The sequence below is a fragment of the Lonchura striata genome, chromosome 5 (genome assembly GCF_050655825.1).
Source record: "Lonchura striata isolate lonStrDom1 chromosome 5, ASM5065582v1, whole genome shotgun sequence".
Lineage (NCBI taxonomy): Eukaryota > Metazoa > Chordata > Aves > Passeriformes > Estrildidae > Lonchura > Lonchura striata.
The window spans coordinates 37,524,178-37,546,041 of record NC_140707.1 but is presented as its reverse complement, the minus strand read 5'-3'; the positions used below and the strand labels follow the sequence as shown (position 1 = coordinate 37,546,041).

Genomic DNA, 21,864 nt, shown 5'->3' with positions numbered 1-21,864 from the left:
CATAATCTTATTAAAAATAATAATTTTGTAGTTGAAGTCATTGAAGTTTGGGGGTTTTATTAACTTCTATGGACTCAGTGCAGCTAGTGAGTTGTTCTGGGGAAAAAGTTACTCTTGCTTTTGATACCGAGAAATCAAATATTGAGTGAACAATGAGCTTTGTGAATAATCTTTGAGGAAAGATGAAAGAAAAGCTGTCACTTCAACAGTGGAAAATGAAAAATGGAAGGAAACTCTGCTTTCAAGGATGCAGGTGACTGGAATGATAACTCAGGAGATAACATTATATGTTGTTACCTCTAAGACAGTCCTTTTCTGTGCATCAGTTCATTTAACAGGAGATAACACCAGCAGTGTCTGTCAAGCTTTGCTGCAATATGAATCAAACTAGTAAGTCTCCCTTCATAAGAGGAAACTGTTGGCAGTAACCTTCATGACTCCTTTTCATAGATCTAAAGTAGTCAAGTCCAACAACTTTGCTTTTCCTCAGATACTGATATATCTTTCTGCTTCACTAGCCTTCTTATTCAGAAATCCAGTTTTTCGCCTTCTTTCCTTGCCCTTGGTTAGGATAATTTGATGTTATGTGTCACTTGTAAGACTGAAATAGTTTTCTCTGAGTAAAGAAGGAAAGGAATTGTCACTCTGACAGCTCATTTATGTTCATGAATTTATTTTTAAACAATAATGAAATGGAGGTTTAAAAATGTGATTATTTTCTTTTGCAAAGCATCTCTTCAGTATTTTAAAGATTTTCAAGATTCATTACTAGAGCTCCAGGAAGAATGACTATAAGCAGTTCAGTGTATGTGTGCCTGGTGTATTCCACCCACTGGTTGCAACACTTGGCACTGGACCTTCAGCTTTACTCACCCAAGGTGTGGTGATGATGTGTGCTTTTGGCAGCTGATCTGGAAAATTAGAATGGCTTAGAATGAGCTGAGGAAAGACAGTCTGTTTTCAGAAGTCTGGGCCTATTTAGCAAGCCACTGAAAAATCTTAGGTTGCCTAAATGGTGTAGTTTAGCAGCTCAGTATTGTGACTCAAGTCATTCAGATGCTGGTGTTTGTGTTGGTATCTGGCTCCAAGCATCTAACACTGCATGAGACTAATATGTTAGCTGGGAGAGCCAAGCTGAATGGTCTTGTGAATTTTCTCCAAAATTAACTCATTTTGTTTCTTGTTTGGGGAAGGAAACACTTCTTCTATTAAAGCCCGTTGAGAATAGTATCATTAGAGTGATACTTCAGAATCTTGCCTGTGATGTGACAGTGAAAGGCAGCATGAAAGGACAGGGGAAAATATATTTGTTTGAATGGTTTGCCAGCTATTAATCAAAAAATAACAAAGGAGACACATTCATTATTACTGGTGGAATTTTTTAAGGATGGAGCTGAGGCTTAGGTTCAGTGACATATCAGCTGGATTTTTCAAAATGATTCAGCATTGATGCAATTGTTCTATTTAAGATCCAGGTAGGTCAGCAATTTTTTTATTTTTTTTTTTGGTAAACACCTGTTTGTGACCTGTCACACAAGCTCTGCTGAATGTAATGTCATGATCCTGGAAACAATTAGCTGTGAATCTTTACAGACTCTATTAGGGCTCAAACATCTCTTAGGCTGACTGCAGATGAAGTTACCCCTTTAATTAGCTGGTAACTTCCTGATATTCTGAGAATTGGTTCAGACTGAATTGGTTCAGAATTGGCTCTAGATTTCCCCGTAAAGGTCCTGGGCTATGTGTTTTGCCTAATTATTGGGTAATTAGCTGACACAGGCTGGTGCTGGTATTCCTCACACCTGTGGTCTGTTGGGGTTAGGGCAGTGAAAGAGCTGCTTGAAGAGTACCTGAAGTGTTGAATGAACCTGGAAAGGTCAGGCAACCTCTGAGTGCTCCTGCAAAAGTAAAGAGAGGTGCTGTTGGATCTACAGAGCACAGGGAGGGGCAGAGATAAAGGATTTGAGCTACTGGTTTTTGAGATGAGGATTTCATTTGAAATTCTGTTGCAACAAATCTGAGGGCAGGGTTGCATATATTAACAGATGGGCGAACACTTTAGTGATGATTTTTGAATGGTAAAGCAGCCCAATTACTTCATGTGAGTGAGTAGGAGGAGTGAGAATTTATCTCTAAAACATATCAAGGGCATGTGGAGTTGTTTTAGTGTGGTTTCTCAATAGTCTTTTGAAAGTACAAGCCCTCCTTCGTATATGTCATAATCAGGATAGTGTCCCAAGCAAAAATATAATCCCCCACCCCTCCACCTAGTGTGATCTCTCTCACCAATGACTGAAAGAATATTGTAGAATTTTGAAGAACGGGTGTTTTAAAGGTGTGGTACATAGAAACATGAAAATAAAATGCTAGCATATTAATCATATTATTATGAATGTTATGTATATATATATATATGGGGGGATATTTTTGTTTGGTTTTGTTTGGGCGTTTCTGTTTGGTTTTCTTATACCAGAGACTTCCTTAAAATTAGTGTCAAGCCAAAAATTACCAAGTCAAAGTTAAGTTTTTCAGAGTCTGAAATCCAACACCTTGGGATAGAAAAGTGACACTTGTCATCCCTGGTACATCTTGTCTGTGGAGATTATTGAGTTCAAGTCCTTTGTGCAGCTAGAATTGGACTTGAGCTGCTTGCTCTTCTTTGACTGGCAGGATGAGGTCTTCGTAGATTTTGTAGCTTGTGGAAATATACAAAAAGAAGGAAAACAAAGTGAAAGGAAATACCCAGGGAAAATCTTCAGCTACACATCTGGTAGTATGTTTGTTAAATTACTTAATTTGTTAATACTGAGTAATTATTTTCTAATGTGGCATCTGTATAATTTTTTAACACCTCTAGCATGTGCTTTGAATGTCTACCCTTCTTGTTATGTTCAGGGTGTGTAAATGATGACTGCTCCCATTGTCATCCCAAGGATGGTACAAGGATACTCTTCTCCTGCAGTAAAATGAAGTTCCCCATTAGTCATATATTTCTGTAGTCCTGGACTATCAGAAGGTGACAATGTGGTACATGAGGTAATTGTGGAGTCTTGAAAGCAGCTCTTATTCCTCCCTGCGACCTATTGCAGTCGGATATACAATTATCTGAATGTCATGTTGGGGAAACTAGTGTTTGCAGCTGGCCAGTGTAGATCAGAATTATATCTTTTCTCCTGCTTGCCTTGATTAATACATAGATGCAAAATCATGTGCATATAAATGTGCACTTGAAAGTGCATGATAGCAGAGGAAAAATATTGTCCTTTTTACTCTCCTTGTTACTGCTCAGAGTTTTAAAGACACTGTGGAATGTTCTGTCATCAGTTACACAGTCTCTAATCTTCAAAAATCCAAGTAACTAGTATATATACGATGATCTCTGGCAATTTGACATTATTAATGTGGAAATGTGATTGCTAAAAAGAGGCAATATATGGCTCTTTAGGCTTTGGATAAATTCACACATGAATTTGCTTAATGTGTGCTTTATGGTTGTCTTTGAAATTGTCATTGAATTGTGGAAGAACTAATGAAAAATGCAAAGAACCCATTATGATACAAACCTTGAAAGTTGTAATATTTTTGAAATTATTATCCTAGGGACACATTTCTGCTTCTAAAAGTCCAGTGGGACAAACTGCAAATTCATGATTTTTTATTTTAAGCAGGTGGTGTAGTAGACACCAGTGAATAAGCCACAAAGTTCTCTCAGTGCTGACAAGGACTCACTGTCACAGCTGTTGTGAGCATTCAGTGCTTAGTTCCATCAGGTATTCACTGCATGAATGAGAAAATGTTGAGATTGCTATTCTTGCCTACTATAAAGATGCCAGGTCTTTAAAAGATAGTGCATTCCAAAGCCTTCTTGTATGATGTGGACAGGTAATGGTAAGGAAGAAAATGCTAGCCAAAAAGCCTGATGGTGGTCATGAGCAGGAGAAGGAGAGATATTTAGGAACATGTTTTGGGAATGGCAATGATGACATTGTTTTGAGATGAGGAAGACAGTTTGAACATCAGGGAACCATTTAGTGGGTAACATGCACTGACTCTGGAATAATTCAATAAATTGTGAAGTGCTGTCTCATGTATGGATCTTAAAAACAATGTGGGTAAGAGAATGTAGCGTCAGGGAGTCTGTTATCGGCTGTGAAACAGCTGGGATGATATAAATGTGTATAGGTGTATATACCTGCTGGTACAACTTGGGCAAGGTGAGCTGAATAGCCTACCCTCTTTCCTTTGATAGTTTTGCAGATGTTTTTAATGAAAATGGATTCTTACTTTAAATTTTAATACTGGAATATTTCCAGGGAATATTCTTTTAGAAGCTGGAAAGAACTTGTGTGAGAGGGCAAGTAAGTGATTCTCAGCTGTGACTGCTCCACCTGAATTTGTTCCTAAGGGTTTAACACAGATATAAAGACAGAAGTTACAGGAGATATTTTGTCTTTGGAGTGGAGATGCACATGTTTATTGCAAGTACCTTTTGGTCATTCCTTTAAGGAGTATTTCAGATGCTGCAGATTCACATTTGGGCTATTTTTCTTTGATTCTGAGAAGACAGTGTAAGTGTATCTATGGAGCAAGCAGCTAGCCATTAAATACTTCAGATGGAAACCACCAGAGAGTACCTCTTATTCTTATTTTGAATAAGATCTTATGAAGAGGCATCACATGTGTTTATGACACAGACAGGAACATGCAAGGAAGCGACTTGTATCTGAAAAGAGGATTTTACTCCAGCAACGTTCCTTGGACAACACCTCCTCTCTTCCTCTGTGCAGAATTATTTTGATACCAGCCTACATGGCACAGGGGAGTGCACTTAGGTGGCATCCACTGCAATTTACAAGGTTGCTTTCTTTGCCTGCATCAAGTGAATTCAACACCAATACAAGTAAGATTGATTTAAACTAATCACTTCAATTTCATTACACAAGACTGAGTACTTGCTGCCCTCTATCATCAGTCAGAGAGGCCAGAAAGAGTCTCGCAGAGCCAGAGTCTGCTCTTGCATGCTCCAAAATCTACCAGCCTGCACATGCATGCTAGTTTAGAGCTACTCTGATACACTTTACAAGGCAGTGAGTCACTGTACACTGGGGTGTAGAGCAGCCAGGGAGGGTTTTGTGCCCTGGAGTTTCTCACAGTGTGTCTGCTGGGCTCACTGTGAGAGCCAGCACACACAGAAGCCCTTTGAAGTAAGCTCTGAGGATGGTTGAACTGCTGTGCTCCCCGGGCCCACGCAGGAGAGCACAACCCTCTCTCCTGCCTCACCCTTCCACTCCCAAGTTTCATGGGCTGCTAATAGCTCCTCCCTTCCCTCTTGTTTGATTTAATACCAAACTGCAAGATTTTTGAACATGGATTAACTTTTTTTCCTATATATACAATAAATATCCAGGCAAAAAATACTCAGCATTTGTTGAGGTTGCTAAATGTAGCACAGAGATGCTCAAAGTAGCTTTGGGGCTGTTGCAGTCATTCAGTCGTTACAATTGAGTCACCTTGCTGAACTGCCTGAACTGTGCTGCTATGGGAAGGCTGCTACAGGTATTTGAGTTTATGGTTTGGAAAGAAGCTGCTGACATCTCTACCACCTCGCAGCATGATGGTGGCAGTGTAGAGATACTCCCAGAGCTATAATTTAATTAGTCAGAAGCACTTTGCTTGGGGGTTAGACCTGTTGCATAAATGCAAAACTTTTCATTCCCAGTAGTGTTTCAAGAGAATAACACCTGGGCAGAAAGGGGCTTCAGCATCCCCCCCGAACATCACACATGGCAGTGTTTGATGGAATTGCTCTTCATTCTGCTGACTCAGTTGAGGTGCTCTAATAGGCTGCAGGAAGCAGGGAGGGGACTGCCTAATGACTGCAAATAATCAGGGGGGTGGGGCAGGAGAGCCTCGTCATAAAATCCCTATTCCTCCACCCCTAATCTGCATGAGGAGTTCCTGCCAGCCATACGACTCAGTAACTTTTAACACTGGACTTACATGCAACTGGAGCTGCAATGGGATCAAATTTAAGTACAAGTGAGGTAAGCAAAACAAGGCGATAGCAAGTGTAAAGTGGGTAGAATTGTCTGGTGCTCCAGTGAGGTTGATCACAGAGGAGAATGAGTGGTTTGTGTTGTTTGGGCAATTAAGGGAAATCGAGTTTGCTGTTCCTCAGGTCTTGTTGCAAGGATGGGTTTCCTAGTCTAGGCTTTTGCAGAACCTCATGGCACACTTGTGTTTTCAAGACAGATTTTAGGGCTAGCAACATTGCTTTTTGTGCTTCCCTGTAAACAAAAGAGGAAATAAGAAGCTGGAAGAGAGTTGTGATGGTGGTCAGTAAAGCACCTAATGATGCAGTTAAAAAGCATAGCTCTAACGGTGTCCTTGAATGTGAGATGTTTTGACATGTCAGCCTAAAGTAAGAATTTAACATGTAGTTTAGTTTTCTTAACTTTGCCTTGTGTTGTTTTTCCTAGACTTTTACGAGCACCTCAGCACCAGCGGTGAGAACGGTAGGTAGCAATTAGCTGGCCCTTCATTAAATGCTGTCCAGTGCTGAATGTAGATCACCAGAAAAAATGTTAGGAATTCAATGGCTCGGGGGAAAACTGTGTTGCAAAGTTTACTGAGTGTTGAAAAGCTGACCTCTGTAGATAGAATATTGCCGTGGCTTTCCATAAGCTTTAAATAGTCTGGCCACTGTTGGTGTCTGATGCTTATGTGTTGCACTTTATCTGGGCTGGTTTGTACTTCAACTATATCAATTTCTGAATTAGTTCCTTCTTTTGTGTTTTGATTTCTTTGGATGAAATATTCCCATTTTCTTATAGTTTATTCCTTTATCAGGAAAACTTTTATGTGAGTCTTCCAGTTGTTCCCAGTGCTCTGGTAGTCCTCATAGCCTTTCTTTGCAGTGTAATGATCTGTCCCCGAGGTTGCAATTCTCTGTGCAGAACAGCATTTACAGGTAAAACGGTGGAATAAACGTGACATGTTCAGTTTCCTGACAAGCTTGATCTTATCAGCCTAGTAGGAGTGGGAGTAGTGCCCAAACTTCTGTGAAGGCAAAAAAAAGCAAAAGGTGTTATGCAAAGGCTGAATTGAGGATGAATTCTTTGCACAGACAAATTAAGAATGGCTGGGCAATTAGCAGACTTTTATGTTAAGAGGTATTAGCATAAAGGAAACAGAAGCTCCTATGAGCCCGTGAATGGGGGCAAGGGCACTGGCAGCAGGATGAGGCTGTCCTCTGGTACTTGCAGTGGGTTTGGGGCTGGCAGTATCAGTTGCAACTCTCTGGGGAATCTGTCTGCAAGATGGGCTTTTGCCCCTCATTCAGTGGTGTGGGGGGTCCAAGCTTTGCATCCACATAGGGAAATCAGAGTCATATAGACAATCTTTTAAATGGTGGTAAATTCAGTTTGCCTTGTGGAGGTTTGCTGTTATTGATAGTATCTGATGCCTTTTGTGCCTGAGAGTCACTTATTTGCTCTGTTCAAAGTGAGATGCTGTGGTAAAGACTTTGCAGAATTTCTTCAAAAATTGGTTTCTAAAATTATGTCTGGTCTCTGAATATAGCCTTGCAGCCCTAAGAGGTATACTAGAATCATAAACATTCTTATTTTGAGTTCTAGCCTGTGTTTTAGAAGACCACAATGGTTTTTTAATCCGTAGTGCTTTTTACATTGCTTGTAGATCGCTAGGTGTGAGACCTGTACAATTGCATGGCTTTATATTGTTACTATTATCTTCAAGGTATTTAGAGTAGCAGAACTGACCGGAGTACAGTACCTACAATTTACAGCAGGACCCAAAATCCCTTCTATATACCCTGAATCTCTAAGGATCATTGAGGTAAAATTCAGGCAGGACTTGAACTTTATTCCTTTTTTTCCCATGAAAGTTGGTATTTGTGATAACTACATAAGCCTAGTTGACCGAGTTGCTTTTTCTTACTCAGTGGCTCAGTCAAGGAAATGAGTTTTCATTATCAGAGTGAGTTTCATGGCAACTGATAGGATGTGTGGGATTTCAATTTGAGCAGCTATATAAATTAAAAACAAAATGTAAAATAGCTGGTGAGAAAAATTTGTTCGTGCCCTCATGTTGACAGTCAAAAGAGCAACAGTTTTCAGACCCCATAAATTACTGATAAAGACTAGTGTGGTCTTGAGGAAAAAAAACATGTTGAACTGTGGGAATACTTGAGCTGGTTTCTCAGCTTTGGATCCATTCTAACACATGTCCAGCTGTGGAGCTGCAAACAGGAAGAGGAAAAAAAACCCCACATGAAAATTGCAGTCTCTGAAGCCACAGAAGTTTTGCATAGCTCTTGGAAAGAAGCAGCCCTTGACTCAGGGTTGCTCCATTTGTTTTTTTTCTGAAACAAACTTGGGGGCTTCTACTGACTGTGGGGTATTTTAAAATGGGTGAAATAAATACAAAACAGCAGTACAAGGCAAAGTGTTTCTTATACATTTGACTTTGCTTGAGGTGAAATCCTGCCTGCCCTCAAAATTTTTTGAAATTAAAAGGTGCCACATGCCTGACCCAGGTCAGAAGCAAGGCAGTGATCTGTGTTTTAAAGTCTTGCTACTCTTTCTGACAGGGTGAGTGATTTCTTTGTTGCTTTTCACAGTTTTTAAAGTAGTGATGAGATTTATATTCTTTGATGAGAAAGTTAAGGGAAGAGTGCTTTCCTCCGAATACATACGTGCTTTGATAACTGCCTTTTCTCTTGATGTAACTTGGGAAATTGTATGAGTTTCACTCTTTTCTCCTTTAGAAAAAAATTCTGTGAAAGGTTTTTAAGCTTGGAACTTTACTAAAATGGAGCAATTTTAGAGACCAGTTATATAATTCAGTCATATGGATGAGCACTCATGTATGTGAACACTCCTATTGACTTCCCTCAGAGTAGATATGTGAGGATTGCACAAGTGTGCCACAGGACTTAATTGAATTTTTATCTGACGTAGGACAGTGTGACCAAGTCTTGCATTTGCAACCTCATATATTTAAGTAATTTCAAAAGTGATCATTAAAATGCTTGGCTTGTGTTTCCGGTTTATGAGGTAAGATTCATGTCTCAGATGAAATAAATATAGAAGCCGAAAGTTGAAGTGTGTGTAATAACTGACTGTAAAAACTTGCCTCAGAACTTACCCAGCCTGTGATGCGGTCATCATCACGTAAAGGGCAAGGATGTGGAAGTCCTTGACAATTGCTGGGAGATTATCCAGTTTAGGACAAATTTTTCTGTATGGTTTTGAGTAAGAGGCTGATAGCTACACTTGGTAATGCATCCAGGCACCTGAAAGTTAGGAGTTATAAGGCTGGACTTGCAGGACTCTAGGATGGGAATGCACTCCACAACCCAAAGTGAAGCACTGAGGCTCATTTCCATAAGTTTGGAGAGTAAGATACACCAGAATGGAATCGTAAGAGCTGAGCAGAGAATTGCATGAATGGGTACATCCAGGTAACGTGGGCAGCTGGGGACAACTTCCATAGTTCCTATATCCACATGGCACTTGGCTGCAGGGAGATATCACTATCCACTTGAGATTCACAAAGTAAAGGTCTCAGTGCTTGTTTTCCAAGAGCTGAGCCAAGGATATTCCTTTAAAATGCTGTTCAGCCTAGTAATTAATAGAACTTCCATGGAATGGGGAATTCTGCCCAAGTCCATTTTTCTGTAATCAAGGAATGCAAGCCTCCTTCTCTCTGGATAAGAGATATGCTCCACATCTTCTGAAATAATATTTCTGAGGTCAAAACCACTTACAATTTATTGGATGGGGAGCCAAAGCATTTATGTTTAGTCCCAAAAGCAGGGACCAAACATAAATGTAAAAACCATGCCAGTAGAAGTCAGGGATAGACAAGCCTTGGCTGCTGGTCTCTGTGTCTATGAGGGCTTCTCTCTTTTACCCGTTGCTATTTTATTAATATAAAAAAGTAGTTGTAGCACTTCAGCTGTATTGTCTGGGCCTGATATTTTTTGGTTGCTTTTGATTGGAGACTGTAATCCTTTTTTGTTTGTTTTTTTTCCCCCAAAGAACTTTTTCTTTCAAGTCTGTCCAAGTTATCTGTGGAAAGCACATTTCTTTCTCAGGATTTTTCATAGAGCAGCACAGAGGAAAGAAAGAAAACAATTTCTATTACTGCTCCTTGTTTTTCACATGTGGAATGTGCTTGGAGAATTGTTTACCTGGGGTGATTGCTTGATTGGATTCTGGTGAGGATTGTTTGAGCCTAATGGCAAATCAGATCCACCTGGACTCTCGACAGAGGGTCACGGATTGTGAGTTAGATATGGTAGTTAGACAAGTAGGTTTGTAGTTTTAGTATCTTCCTTTATTTTAATGTATTATAGCATAGTTATAATAAAGAAATCATTCAGCCTTCTGAACTGGAGTTGGACATCATAATTTTTTCCCGCTGGGTTTGCCAGCATTTTACAATAGTTATCCTCTGTGGACATGTTTGGAACAGATAGAGGTGTGATACAGTCTTTGTGACAACTGAAATGCCCCACACCTGACAATGCCAGGCTTGCAAACTGCGCTCCACAAACCTGCCCTGAGTGAGAGACTGGACAGGTCAGATAATGTAGAACAAATGTGCCCATGTTGGTGACTGCTCTGACCCTCCTGCTGCTGTCTCACTGCCCCTCAGCTCTGCATCATCAGGCCCTTTGTCAACTCAAAGGGAAGTGAAAGGCAACACTTTAGGCATTATTCAGGTTATTTCTTGGAGACAGTTTGTGTTCTCTGCTGACTTTTCAGAGGTGCTGAGGTTTTCATTGGTGAGGACTAGGACCTCCTTCATTACATTGGCTTACTGTCCAATGTAATGTTATGGTCCCAGTTGCTTGACACTCTGGCAAAGCATTGTGAAGCACTTCAGGGTAAGTCCTGTGATACCACTGAAAAGACATAATTTGGCAAAATGTATGGCCTTTATGAAGGAAATAATAGCAAGGTGTTGAGGCGCGGCATGCGCTCCTCGCCGCGGCACTCCGAGCCGTGCTGGGCGGTGAGGGAAGAGAACGGGCGGCCGCTTTCCCCCGCAAGCTCTGCAGTTTCAGTTCGTGGCGCGCAGGGACAGACGAAGGCGACACGGGACTTGGGGGGGGAACGAGATGGTTTTATTCCATGAGCCCCAAGACCCCGGCGGGCGGGGGGGCAAAGGTTTTATACAGAACTCAGGAGGACGGGTGTAGGAACAGTAACCAATGAGGGAATAGCAGGGGAGGAGTTTAGGGCAGAACTAACATCTGGAAGCTGAGGAGGGGGCTAGAATGAATGACAGGGAAGGTTCTAGGGAAAGGGGCAGGGAAAGGGGGGTTGGGGGGGGGAAACAGATATTAAACAAATATCAAATGAAAGAAAAACACACCACCGCATCTCCCTCTTTTACTTTACAAAAAGAAGGAGAATTTTGTGGTTTAAGCAAATTAATAAAACATGCAAATAATATAAAATCATATGATAACATTGTAAATTACTTAAAGGACATGAAAGACACATTATTGCATTTATAGGGCAGGAAGAGTAGTAACAGCTTAAATTAGACACAAGACTGCACAAAACTTGTTGTTTTGCTGCTCTGAGTAATAATCTAAAATAATGTAAATAATGTAAATAATTGAAATAGAATGAAATAATTGACAGAAATTAAACTAAAGAATTTAATTAGAATGATTAAAATTACAACTATCTAATTTGAATAAAATAATTAAATGGAATTATTGGAATTAAATATAATAAAAGATCAACTAAATATAACTAATAAATTTTTAAATTTCGCAGCAATGCAGCAAGCCTGAAGCGATATAGTAGCTGAGTGATTCCTGTAGCAATAATGGTTAAACACAGCCTTTAAGTTAAAAAATATCAGAAAAGACTGAATTAATTATAATTATAACAAAACAACTTAATATAAAATCAAATTGTAATATTACATATTATTAAAAAAACATAAATTGAAAGACATTAAAAAATGATAAACTAATTGTGATTATAACATATGAAACATATAAAAACTTCATCTGGAGTATATAAAATTGTCTTAAATGAGAGTCCAAATTAAGGGTACAAAGCACAGCAGGATTTGTGACTTCATCTGATTTAGAATTTGCTGCGTCGCGGCGTTTGCGATGTTCAGCTTCTTAAATTCTTAAAGCAGAGTCAGCGGATAACGGCGCTTGTTTTAAAGCAGAGTCAGCGGATAGCGATGTGGTTTGTTCAATTTGAATGTCCGTTTGAGAGGTGGGCATAATATCTTGAGTAATAATTAACTGGGATGATTTTTTTTTTTTCTATAAAATATAACTCAACAAACAGATTATTCAAAAATAATCAAAAGCAAAAAGAGGAATTTGTAGTTAAATAAAAAGGAATATTGGGTAGGGTACATTAAGGAATAGGATAGGGGAATCAGACAATCACTTAATTAGTGATTGCCATGATTAACAGGGGGTATCGGTAAGGGGTGGACCGGGGTGTCGCCATTTCAGGGGGAAGACAAAATGACGGATCCTCAGTCCCGGGTTTCGGCTCCATTTCCTCGGGAGAAGATCCCTCCCGACCCTCCCCCCGGAGGACGAGCCCGAAGAAGGACGGGGGAATATCCAACCCCGCCTCCCCCAACAGGGACTAGCCTCGTGCAGGGACGGTGCAGGGCTATTGGGAGAGATGGGACTGGCGGGAAACCAGGGGCGGAAAAGAAGGGTCAAGGCGGGAAAGCGGGTTCCAAGTGGCGTGGCCAGCGCCATCTTGAGAGGGGGTGCCGGGCACACTGCACTTGGCCTGAGCAGTGTCCGGCGGGGCACTTGGGGCGGCTCGGCCACAGCAATCCCCAAGGGAGGATAGGAAAGGGTTTTAGGAAAGTCCGAGGGGATGGGGGCATAGGGAGCTTCACAGAAGCAAAAAGGGGAAATTTATAGGAGGGGGGGGGGCCGCCCGACGCAGCTGGATGTCGGCGCAATGCGTGGGTGTAAAGGGCCCCTTTTAACAACTCTCCTATAGCTAACGTGTCGTCTTCTTAGCTGATCCGTACTGGTGTCTTTTCTACCCCCTCCGTCCAGCCCAGAATGGGGAGGGGAGGATAGAGAAGACAACTTTTTCGAGGAGAAGAAAAAGCGATCTAATCTAGGTCCCCACAGAAGACTAGGCGAAGGATAGCACTCAGTGCTAGCTTCTCCCAGAAAAAGAAAACCCACCCGCTTGCCAGGGACATGCACGGCTACAGCCCCAGTCTGGGCGCAGACGGGGGTTAAAACGCGAGAAAAAAAAAGTGACAGACCCAGCCGCCCGTCGGGGCGACCCCCACCCCGTGTAGCCCACCTTACCTTGCAGGCTCGGACGGAGATGGCTTGAATCTTCTCCTCGACTCGATGGAAAAGTCGCGCTGAAAACTGGGGATGTTCCTTCCCGGTTTTGGCCCTTCCGGAAGCCTGGGTGTTCCCGTTAAACCAAGACTCGTCCCCAAAGCCTTGGTTTCGGCCACTATCAGCCTCCGGTGGTCTCGCTGCAGATGCTGACCGAGGAATGAACCTCTTCTCAGTCAGCCCCTCTTCAGGCTCCCCCGAGCCGCTGCCAAAACCGCCCTCTGTGTTCTCGGGTAAGTCTGCCCGCCAAAAAGCTCTGCAGCCCGGCTGCCCGTGCAGCGCGGCTGCTCCCGGGCGGGAAGATGGCGAGAACAAAGAGGTCCCGGAGCCTCAATCTTTTTCGCTCGGCGCTCAGCTCCTCATAGCATCAGGCAGAGCTTTTACGGCCGTAGATGTTCCTCTTCCCTCCTTCTTCTTCTGTGAGGCGGGCGCCCCCACAAATTTGCCCGTTTTTTTTACAAGACGAAGGAGGGAACCATCCTCTCGCTACCATATGTTGAGGCGCGGCATGCGCTCCTCGCCGCGGCACTCCGAGCCGTGCTGGGCGGTGAGGGAAGAGAACGGGCGGCCGCTTTCCCCCGCAAGCTCTGCAGTTTCAGTTCGTGGCGCGCAGGGACAGACGAAGGCGACACGGGACTTGGGGGGGGAACGAGATGGTTTTATTCCATGAGCCCCAAGACCCCGGCGGGCGGGGGGGCAAAGGTTTTATACAGAACTCAGGAGGACGGGTGTAGGAACAGTAACCAATGAGGGAATAGCAGGGGAGGAGTTTAGGGCAGAACTAACATCTGGAAGCTGAGGAGGGGGCTAGAATGAATGACAGGGAAGGTTCTAGGGAAAGGGGCAGGGAAAGGGGGGTTGGGGGGGGGAAACAGATATTAAACAAATATCAAATGAAAGAAAAACACACCACCGCAGCAAGGTACATTTTATTAGTTAACATCAGTGTATAATTTTTGCATTTGCTGCTTTATGATTAAGGCAGGCACTTCTGATGCCTGCATTAAGCAATAAAGCCCATGTGTTTGTGTTAGGACACTGTATTACCTTTGTGAGGTTAGAATATACCTAAGAAAATAAGAGAGAGAGGGCTTATGGGTAGAGGTAGAATCACAGAATATTCTGAGTACGAAGGGACCCACAAGTTCCATTGAGTCCTGGACCTCCACCATCCCCAGGAGTCACACCGTATGCCTGAGAGCATTGTCCAAACTTTTCCTGAACTCTGTCAGGCTGGTGCTGTGACCATTTCCCTGGGGAGCCTGTTCCAGTGCCCAACCACCCTCTGGGTGAAAAACCCTTCCTAATACGCAACCTAAACCTCCCCTGACCCAACTTCATTTCATTCCCATGGGTTCTGTCACTGGTTACCACAGAGGAGAAATCAGTGCCTGCCGCTCCTTTTCCCCTCGTGAGGGTGTTGCAGACTGCAATGAGGTCTCCCCTCAGTCTCCACCAGGCTGAACAGACCAAGTGATCTCAGCCACTCCTCATATGGCTTCTCCTCAAGATCCTTCACCATCTTTGTTGCCCTCTTTGGACACTCACTGATAGTTTCATGTCTTTCTTGTATTGTGGCTAAATATGCCACCATATGTGCATAAAACTGAAAGTGCCCCCAGCACTTGAGGTGAGCCCACCCCAGAGCAGAGTGGGACAATCCCCTGCCCTTGCCTGGCTGGCCATGCTGTGCCTGATGCCCCCTTTGGCCTTCCTGGCTGCCAGGGCACTGCTGACACACATCCAGCTTGTGTGCTGGACCCCCACATAGCTTTCCTGGGGCACTGCTTTCCAGCATCTTGTTCCCCAGGTTGTATTAGTGTTTTGTTCTCACCAGCTGGTACAGATAGAAAGATTATATAAATTTTTTGGCACATTAAAACCTGGTCCTGTTCTAAAATAGAATCAGTAAGTGGAAAGCTAATATCAATTTGAGCAAGTGTTGAGAGAAATGGTATCTGTACATAAATTGGTTTTTAAATGAAAGATGGTATAATATGAAAGAGGAGATAGGATGTGAGAGAGAGTCAGAAGTTAAGCAGTTATCTTAAAGGTGAAATGGGGAAAGGGTTAATTTATAGCCTGAGGAATATGAAGATTCATTAGTATGAGCCATGGAGGTTATGAGTTATTATAGGCTTAATATCTCTGAGCTCAAGGTTTCTGATATCTAGTGGGGCTGTGAGTTAATTCCCAAGGTCAACTCTGAGATGATTTTTGTAGCTTTCTGCTGAGGGGCAAAGCTGAAGATCAGAGATTCACCAGAGACTTCAAGAGAAGTAACTCATCATTGTCAGCTGCATTTCTATTTTTGGCTATGTGCAGAAGTTTGGGCTGGTGTGGGGGCTTGTGCTCGTGCATGGTAGACAGTCCTACTTTCACAGCTCCTGTGACAGTATTTGGTGTCCCAGAGACAATCTGTTCCACTGCAGGCAGTGGTGTGTGAGAGATGAGGACACCCCCGAGGTTGCTCTAGGGGTGCTTATTGTCCTGATAAGGGAGCAATGATAGGAAGACATGATCTTTATTGAATCAAACTCTTGGCACCTATCATTAAGTGATTTTGAAATATATTACTTCTACTTCAAGCCTGAAGAGAGTTCTGTGCCAAAAATCTGTACAGATTTTTCACTGCTCCACTTGGTTTGATGAATTGCATTGTTTCAACCTTGAAAACCTTGTTCTATCTACATCCTTAGAATTTCAGGGTTACAGTAGTCTGTGACTACAGGCTATAATAATAATGTCATCTTTTTCCCCCTTTTTTCCTTTTCTGAATTTTTGTGCAGGCACCAGTATCTCCCTTCAACTTGCTCACTGTAAAAATACTAAGAGTGAGGAATGCCCGGAAGGCAGACTTGCGTGAGTACTTCTAGTATTGTTGGATGGTTCTTAAAATTTTTTAAAGAAAATATTTGGAAAATGTTATTGTTCTCAAATTGTATATGAATAAAAGCATGTACTGCTCTACGTTTGAAAGGATTATTTATATTATAATACTGAAGCACTGCTTTCTCCTTTTAAAGGGACTGACTCAAGCAAGGTGATGCATTTTATGTTTTTTTTCCATATCTTATTGTGTGAGATATATTTGCTACCCTTCTGACATTAGACTTAACTGTTGATCTGAGATCTGCTCTGGAAACAATGAAAATCCTCATATTTTTAAGTAAGGAAACTGAATATTTCCTACTGAATTTCTGAATGGAAGAAAGGAGAGAACTGGCAATGGAGATGTAAAATCAGCAGTAGTAGGAAAGCCCATGAAAAGAAAAGATTTACAAGCAAAAACATTCTATTACTTCTGCAGAATTTGTACATATCCAGGAAGTGATTATAAAATCCAGTGTGTGTTGGAATTTATTTAACATACAGAATGGAACCATTTAAAAGTCAGGAAAAAATTAACAGAGCAATACTCTGAGCACTTGACAGGAGTTTGAGTGAGGAATAGTGAGGGGAAGTGAAAAAAGGATATCTAGAATAGAGACTTCAAAAGAAAAAGGTGAAATAAAGACAAAGAAAATAACAAAATTCAAGTCTAAAAACCACATGAGTAAATCTGAAAGATATAAAACAAAGAGAAAAAGTCCACACTGTTTCCCAGAATCTTGCTGAACATAGCAACGTGCTAAACATAAATTTTAGTTAATGTAATCTATATTTTGATATAGATTTTAACTTGTGTGATGGGTAAACAGTAGAGGGAAAACTTACCAGAGGTTGGATTTGGTGGTTTCTGGCAGGAGGGATGTGGTTAGATCACATGGAACTTGTGCTTAACAACAGTATTTTTGAATGACGGATCACGATCAGGGAAGAAATCTCTGCTGCACTTATATGTAGTGTTCTGGGTTACTTAAGCATCTTCCCCGATGTAATACTATTGTATTACATTACATGTATTACTGCTTGTTTCTCTTTTTTCCTTTGGCTCATTAGACAAAGTGAGAACACCTTTATAAGGTGTAAAGTTAGGGGTTTCCTACCATTCTATTTTTATGTGTAGAAGCACACATTCCATGAGCTTATAGTTGTATGCGCAACTTTTTATTTATCAAAATCCAAATTTTAAACTGCCTAAATGGTGTTTTGCACCAACCAAATACATGATCTGACTATGCCACCACTGCAATTGCATCTACAAACCCACATGAACAACTGAGTGTGCATTTCTGTATTCCTGTACATCTGTACTGCCTGCTTGTGTTTCATTTCCTTCTGGCTGTCCTTGTCAGAGCAACTTGCTCACAGTCACTCCTTATCACAGTGAATCATTGGGTTATTTTTTTGGCTAAACCTGTTGGTATGTCTGCCACGCCATATGGCTTTCTTATTTGGTGTCCTGGTCTGAAGAGCAGATGAATACCATATCTTGATCCCCTTGAGATGCCCGAAATTCAAAACTTGGGCATCCCAAGCACTTGTTTAAAGTGTATCTGGCAGAGAGATTTGTAAGCTTTTCACCAAGAGTATTTTCTTAACAGAAAATTTATTGTCTGAAGAAACTATATTATTGGGAAAAAACCTTGTCCATTTCTTTGTCTGCAGTGGGAAGGGTATTTCAGGCAGTGTTTACTTTTTCCGAGACATCAATAAGGCAAATATTTCAGCTAGTTTTCCTTGGAACCTCAGTATTTTCAACTGTAGGAAAATGTCCCTTTTCCACCTGTGTCTAATAGTAAAACTATGATGCTTGTTACAATTCTGAGTCAGGATTTATTTCCTCCACTTTAGCTTTCCAATTTTACCGGTTAAATCTTGGTGCTCCCTATGACTATTTATTTATCTTACATATATTTTCTCATGATTGGAGTGTTTGTGCTTTATTGTTAAAGTAAACATTTCTTCTTGTTCATTGACTGTCATGTTCCTATTTACTTTACTAGTGAAAAATAAAAATACTTTAGAAGTATTCCTCCCTACTGATGTTTCAGAACAAGATAATTTTAACAGATTTGAGTAGAGGCCTGAAAATCTAGACTATGTTTTGGACACAGACTTTGCCTGCATTATGGGGTCTTGGGCAAAGCATAGCATCATAGAATGGTTTGGTTTGGAAGGGACCTTAAAACAACCCCCTTGCCATGAGTAGGGACACATTCCACTAGATCAGATGGATCAAAGCTCTATCTGGGGTGGGGAATGGTCTTGAACAGTTCAAGAAATTCAAGTTTTCTTAGTGTTCTTATTTGCATAATCCTTATATTGCTACTGTGAAGTAATCAGAGTGTATCATCCTCTTTGAAAATGGAAACTGTAGCACTTAATAATCATTAACCATTTGCATTTTCATCTGCTTACATTTGTGCCTCTGCTGAACATCTGATCAGTCACAGCCTTCTGATCAGGTGTGGCTTAGGTCTCTCTGGAAATGCTCTCCTTCCCACAGTCACAATACAGGTTTTGCTGATTGTGATAGCATGGTTAACAACACAGTAAAGGCACGGCTTGGCTTTTAGGAAAACCTAAATCTGTGATAGTTATGGAAAGATAAAGAGGAAATACATGAAGTAATTGCTCTTAATATAATGTAATAACACTGTTACACATTTTGAGCATGATGCAGGGATTGACTATGAGCTGAATTATTTGGCCTCCTCTGACTCACAAGGTTGCTGTAAGAACCAGGTGACTGGTTGAGCATTGCTGATGTGAAATAGGGAGATTGCATTACACGTGTGAGAGAAAGGCCCTTGCACCTGTATCATGCTTCTTTAGTCTCACTCCCTGGAGTTCTCCCCTCAGTTCAGTTTGAGGACTCAGAATATAAGAGAAGCTGATTTCTTCATTGGACTCATGGCTTCCCTCCCCAAACATGAGTGGTAGCAGCGTCTTTCCAGTCTTCAGGCAGAGTAGTAGGAAGGAATTGAACACACAGTAATTTAATTATGGTGATTAAATGGATTTTGTTTTCTGATAGAACTGCTGAGAAGCACACAACATCTAAAAACTTTGTCAAATATATGAATGAATAAGTAATAGGCACAATCTGATTTGTGATAAAGAAATTAAAAAAAAAATGGGAGAACATATTGAATGGGAGAACATATTTCATCAAAAAATATGTCCTTCAGTTAAGCTAGCATGATAATAAAGGCTTTCATTAAGCTAAGGTACAAAATCTGGGGAAGAAATTAGAGAAACTAAGTTTCTCTATTGCCCAGATTGAAGGCTGTGAGGGTGTTGCCTGTCCCAGCCATTTGGATAATCATGAAGATAAAGCTAAATGCAACATGTACTGTCTATGGAGGATAGTGCAATTTCAAGTATAAAGTAACATTAAAAAAAAAAAAGTATGTCTAACTAAGAGTGAAAAGGTGGAAATGGCATTGCAAATATGTGAGGATATCTGTTTTCCTGTGCTTAATTGGATTATTTACACCTAATCCTGTATATTTTAGCAAGAAAGCCCCAGCTGTGCTATCTTTGTCCTATTAGGCACTGTGCAGGAATTCTATCTCTGGATACATTTTAACTGTGCTCATCTTCTCCTTGTACAGTCACCCTTTCAGATTGCTATGTGACACTGTGGCTGCCTACTGCCTCAGCGGAGAAGGTTCGGACCAGGACCATCAGGAACAGCAAAAACCCCGTTTGGAACGAAGCGTTCTGCTACAAGATTGACCGCCGTGTCAAGGTAACTGACATCGGCTCTGTTCACCATTTGGTGTCTGCAGTCAGCCTTTAGATTACACAGAACTGCACCAAACCAATACGCGCATAGCTAGTTCCAAACATGGAAGGTGTTAAAGATTCCTTGGGAAAAAAAAACAAAACAAAACCCTGTTGCTTACATTCTCTTTTGTGTTGTTCTATTCCCCTTATTTGTAACTTAAACATTTACTATAGTGCAATAAGAACAAAGTAAATGCTCTTCAGAATACAGCCTTACTATTCTATCTCCAATCTTGACATAAACAAGCAAAACCCAAGAAAAAGATTGCATAAAAATAATAGCAAAATCACTCAGCTCTGGATATTGTGAAAATCCTTTAAACCATCTTTATGGACCTGTGACTGTTTTATACACTTACAGCCAAAGGCCATAAAATAAATGGCCTTTAGAAACATTTAATGAAATTATTTACCACAAACTCATGTTCTGCATGACCCGTTTGTCTTGTTTGCCTGAGGAAATGAAACAAGCTTGCTTCTTTTTTTATGAAGAGTTATCAGTGATCTGACATTTAATAAACCCAAGTCTCTCTCCTTTTCCTTTTTCCCTTCTTTTTTATCCTTCCCATAAAACTGGAGGAGCAAGGAAAGGAAACATAGTCTAGAGATTTTCCTGCCTTATGGAGCTCTTAGATGTGGTTGTAACTCCATTATGTTTTTAACCTCTTTGTGCAGAACGTGCTGGAGCTGAAGGTCTGTGATGAAGACACGGTCACCAGGGATGATGAACTCTGCACAGTTCTCTTCGACATAGATAAGCTCACTGTGGGACGTACTGTCCGTGTGAAGTTTCAGCTGAATCCACAGGTGAGCAATGGAATTGGTGAGAACAAAAGTAAATTTTCTCCTTCCATCTCAACAAGTCCTTTTAGAGTGTTTCATTTTAGGAAACATCCATTTAAACTATATTTTGCTGCGATTCTAAGAAAGACTTCAATGAGTGCTTCTTGCTAGCTTTTGTTTAGAACAAATATCTATGCAAATATAGGATGGAACCAGCTACAACTAGTTATCCAGTCTTCAATCTCAATATTTCTGGGATGTTTGTTGACTCTTAATGTAAATTTTGAATTTCCAGCTCCTTTTAACTGTAATAGTATTAAAGAGGCTAATTATTCTTGTGTTGGGAATCAAAATCTGAACAGATTTCAGCAGAACAGCAGTTCTTAATCATGAAAATGTGCTTATAAAGTGTTTATTTAAAAAAATTCATTTTAGCAACTGCTTTTTCAATATCTAAAAATTCAATATCTTCAGTCAAAACTACAGTTTTCTTGTATTCTGGGAATTTTCCTAAATTCTGTTCTAAATACATATTTAAAAAATTTATATGTAAATGGTATGATGAAAGCTGTGAAGAAAAGCAAGTAATCAGTTTTTCTTTTTTTTATCTCCTTTCTTCAGGCACGGGAGGAGCTGGAGGTGGAGTTCACATTGCAGAACACGTGAGTAGAGTCCTAAATTTTTAATAAAGTGTTATATTTGGTATAAGAATAGTTTGAAAATCTGGTTCATATGTGATGGTGCTTCTTAAACTGCAGTCTCTAAAAGCAGCAGCTAGATGTGTTCATTCAAATACAGTAAAATGGAATTTTTGAATACATACTTTTAGATTTCAAATATCTGAAATGTTATTTTTTTCCCCTGTTTGAATTCTGCCTCTTGGGTAGCAACTTCTTGTTCTCTTTTTTTCTCATTGAGTCAATGAGATACACAAGGAAGTATGAGGACAATGACAATATTCAGGAAGTCTTGACCCTTAGGAGTGCCAAGCCTAAATGCCCTAA

At 40.8% G+C, this 21,864-nt stretch overlaps 1 protein-coding gene across 1 annotated transcript in view; it reads left to right on the top strand.

Moving 5' to 3' along the window:
• The first annotated feature begins 5,898 nt into the window (after positions 1-5,898).
• LOC110472158 (cytosolic phospholipase A2 epsilon) overlaps positions 5,899-21,864 on the top strand; it is a 36,583-nt gene continuing 20,617 nt past the window's right edge. The window contains exons 1-6 of the mRNA XM_085580319.1: positions 5,899-6,044; positions 6,480-6,515; positions 16,189-16,261; positions 19,903-20,039; positions 20,753-20,884; positions 21,482-21,522. Coding sequence (XP_085436445.1) covers positions 6,018-6,044; positions 6,480-6,515; positions 16,189-16,261; positions 19,903-20,039; positions 20,753-20,884; positions 21,482-21,522 — 446 coding nt within the window. The 5' untranslated portion in view covers positions 5,899-6,017. The remainder of the gene's footprint in view (positions 6,045-6,479; positions 6,516-16,188; positions 16,262-19,902; positions 20,040-20,752; positions 20,885-21,481; positions 21,523-21,864) is intronic.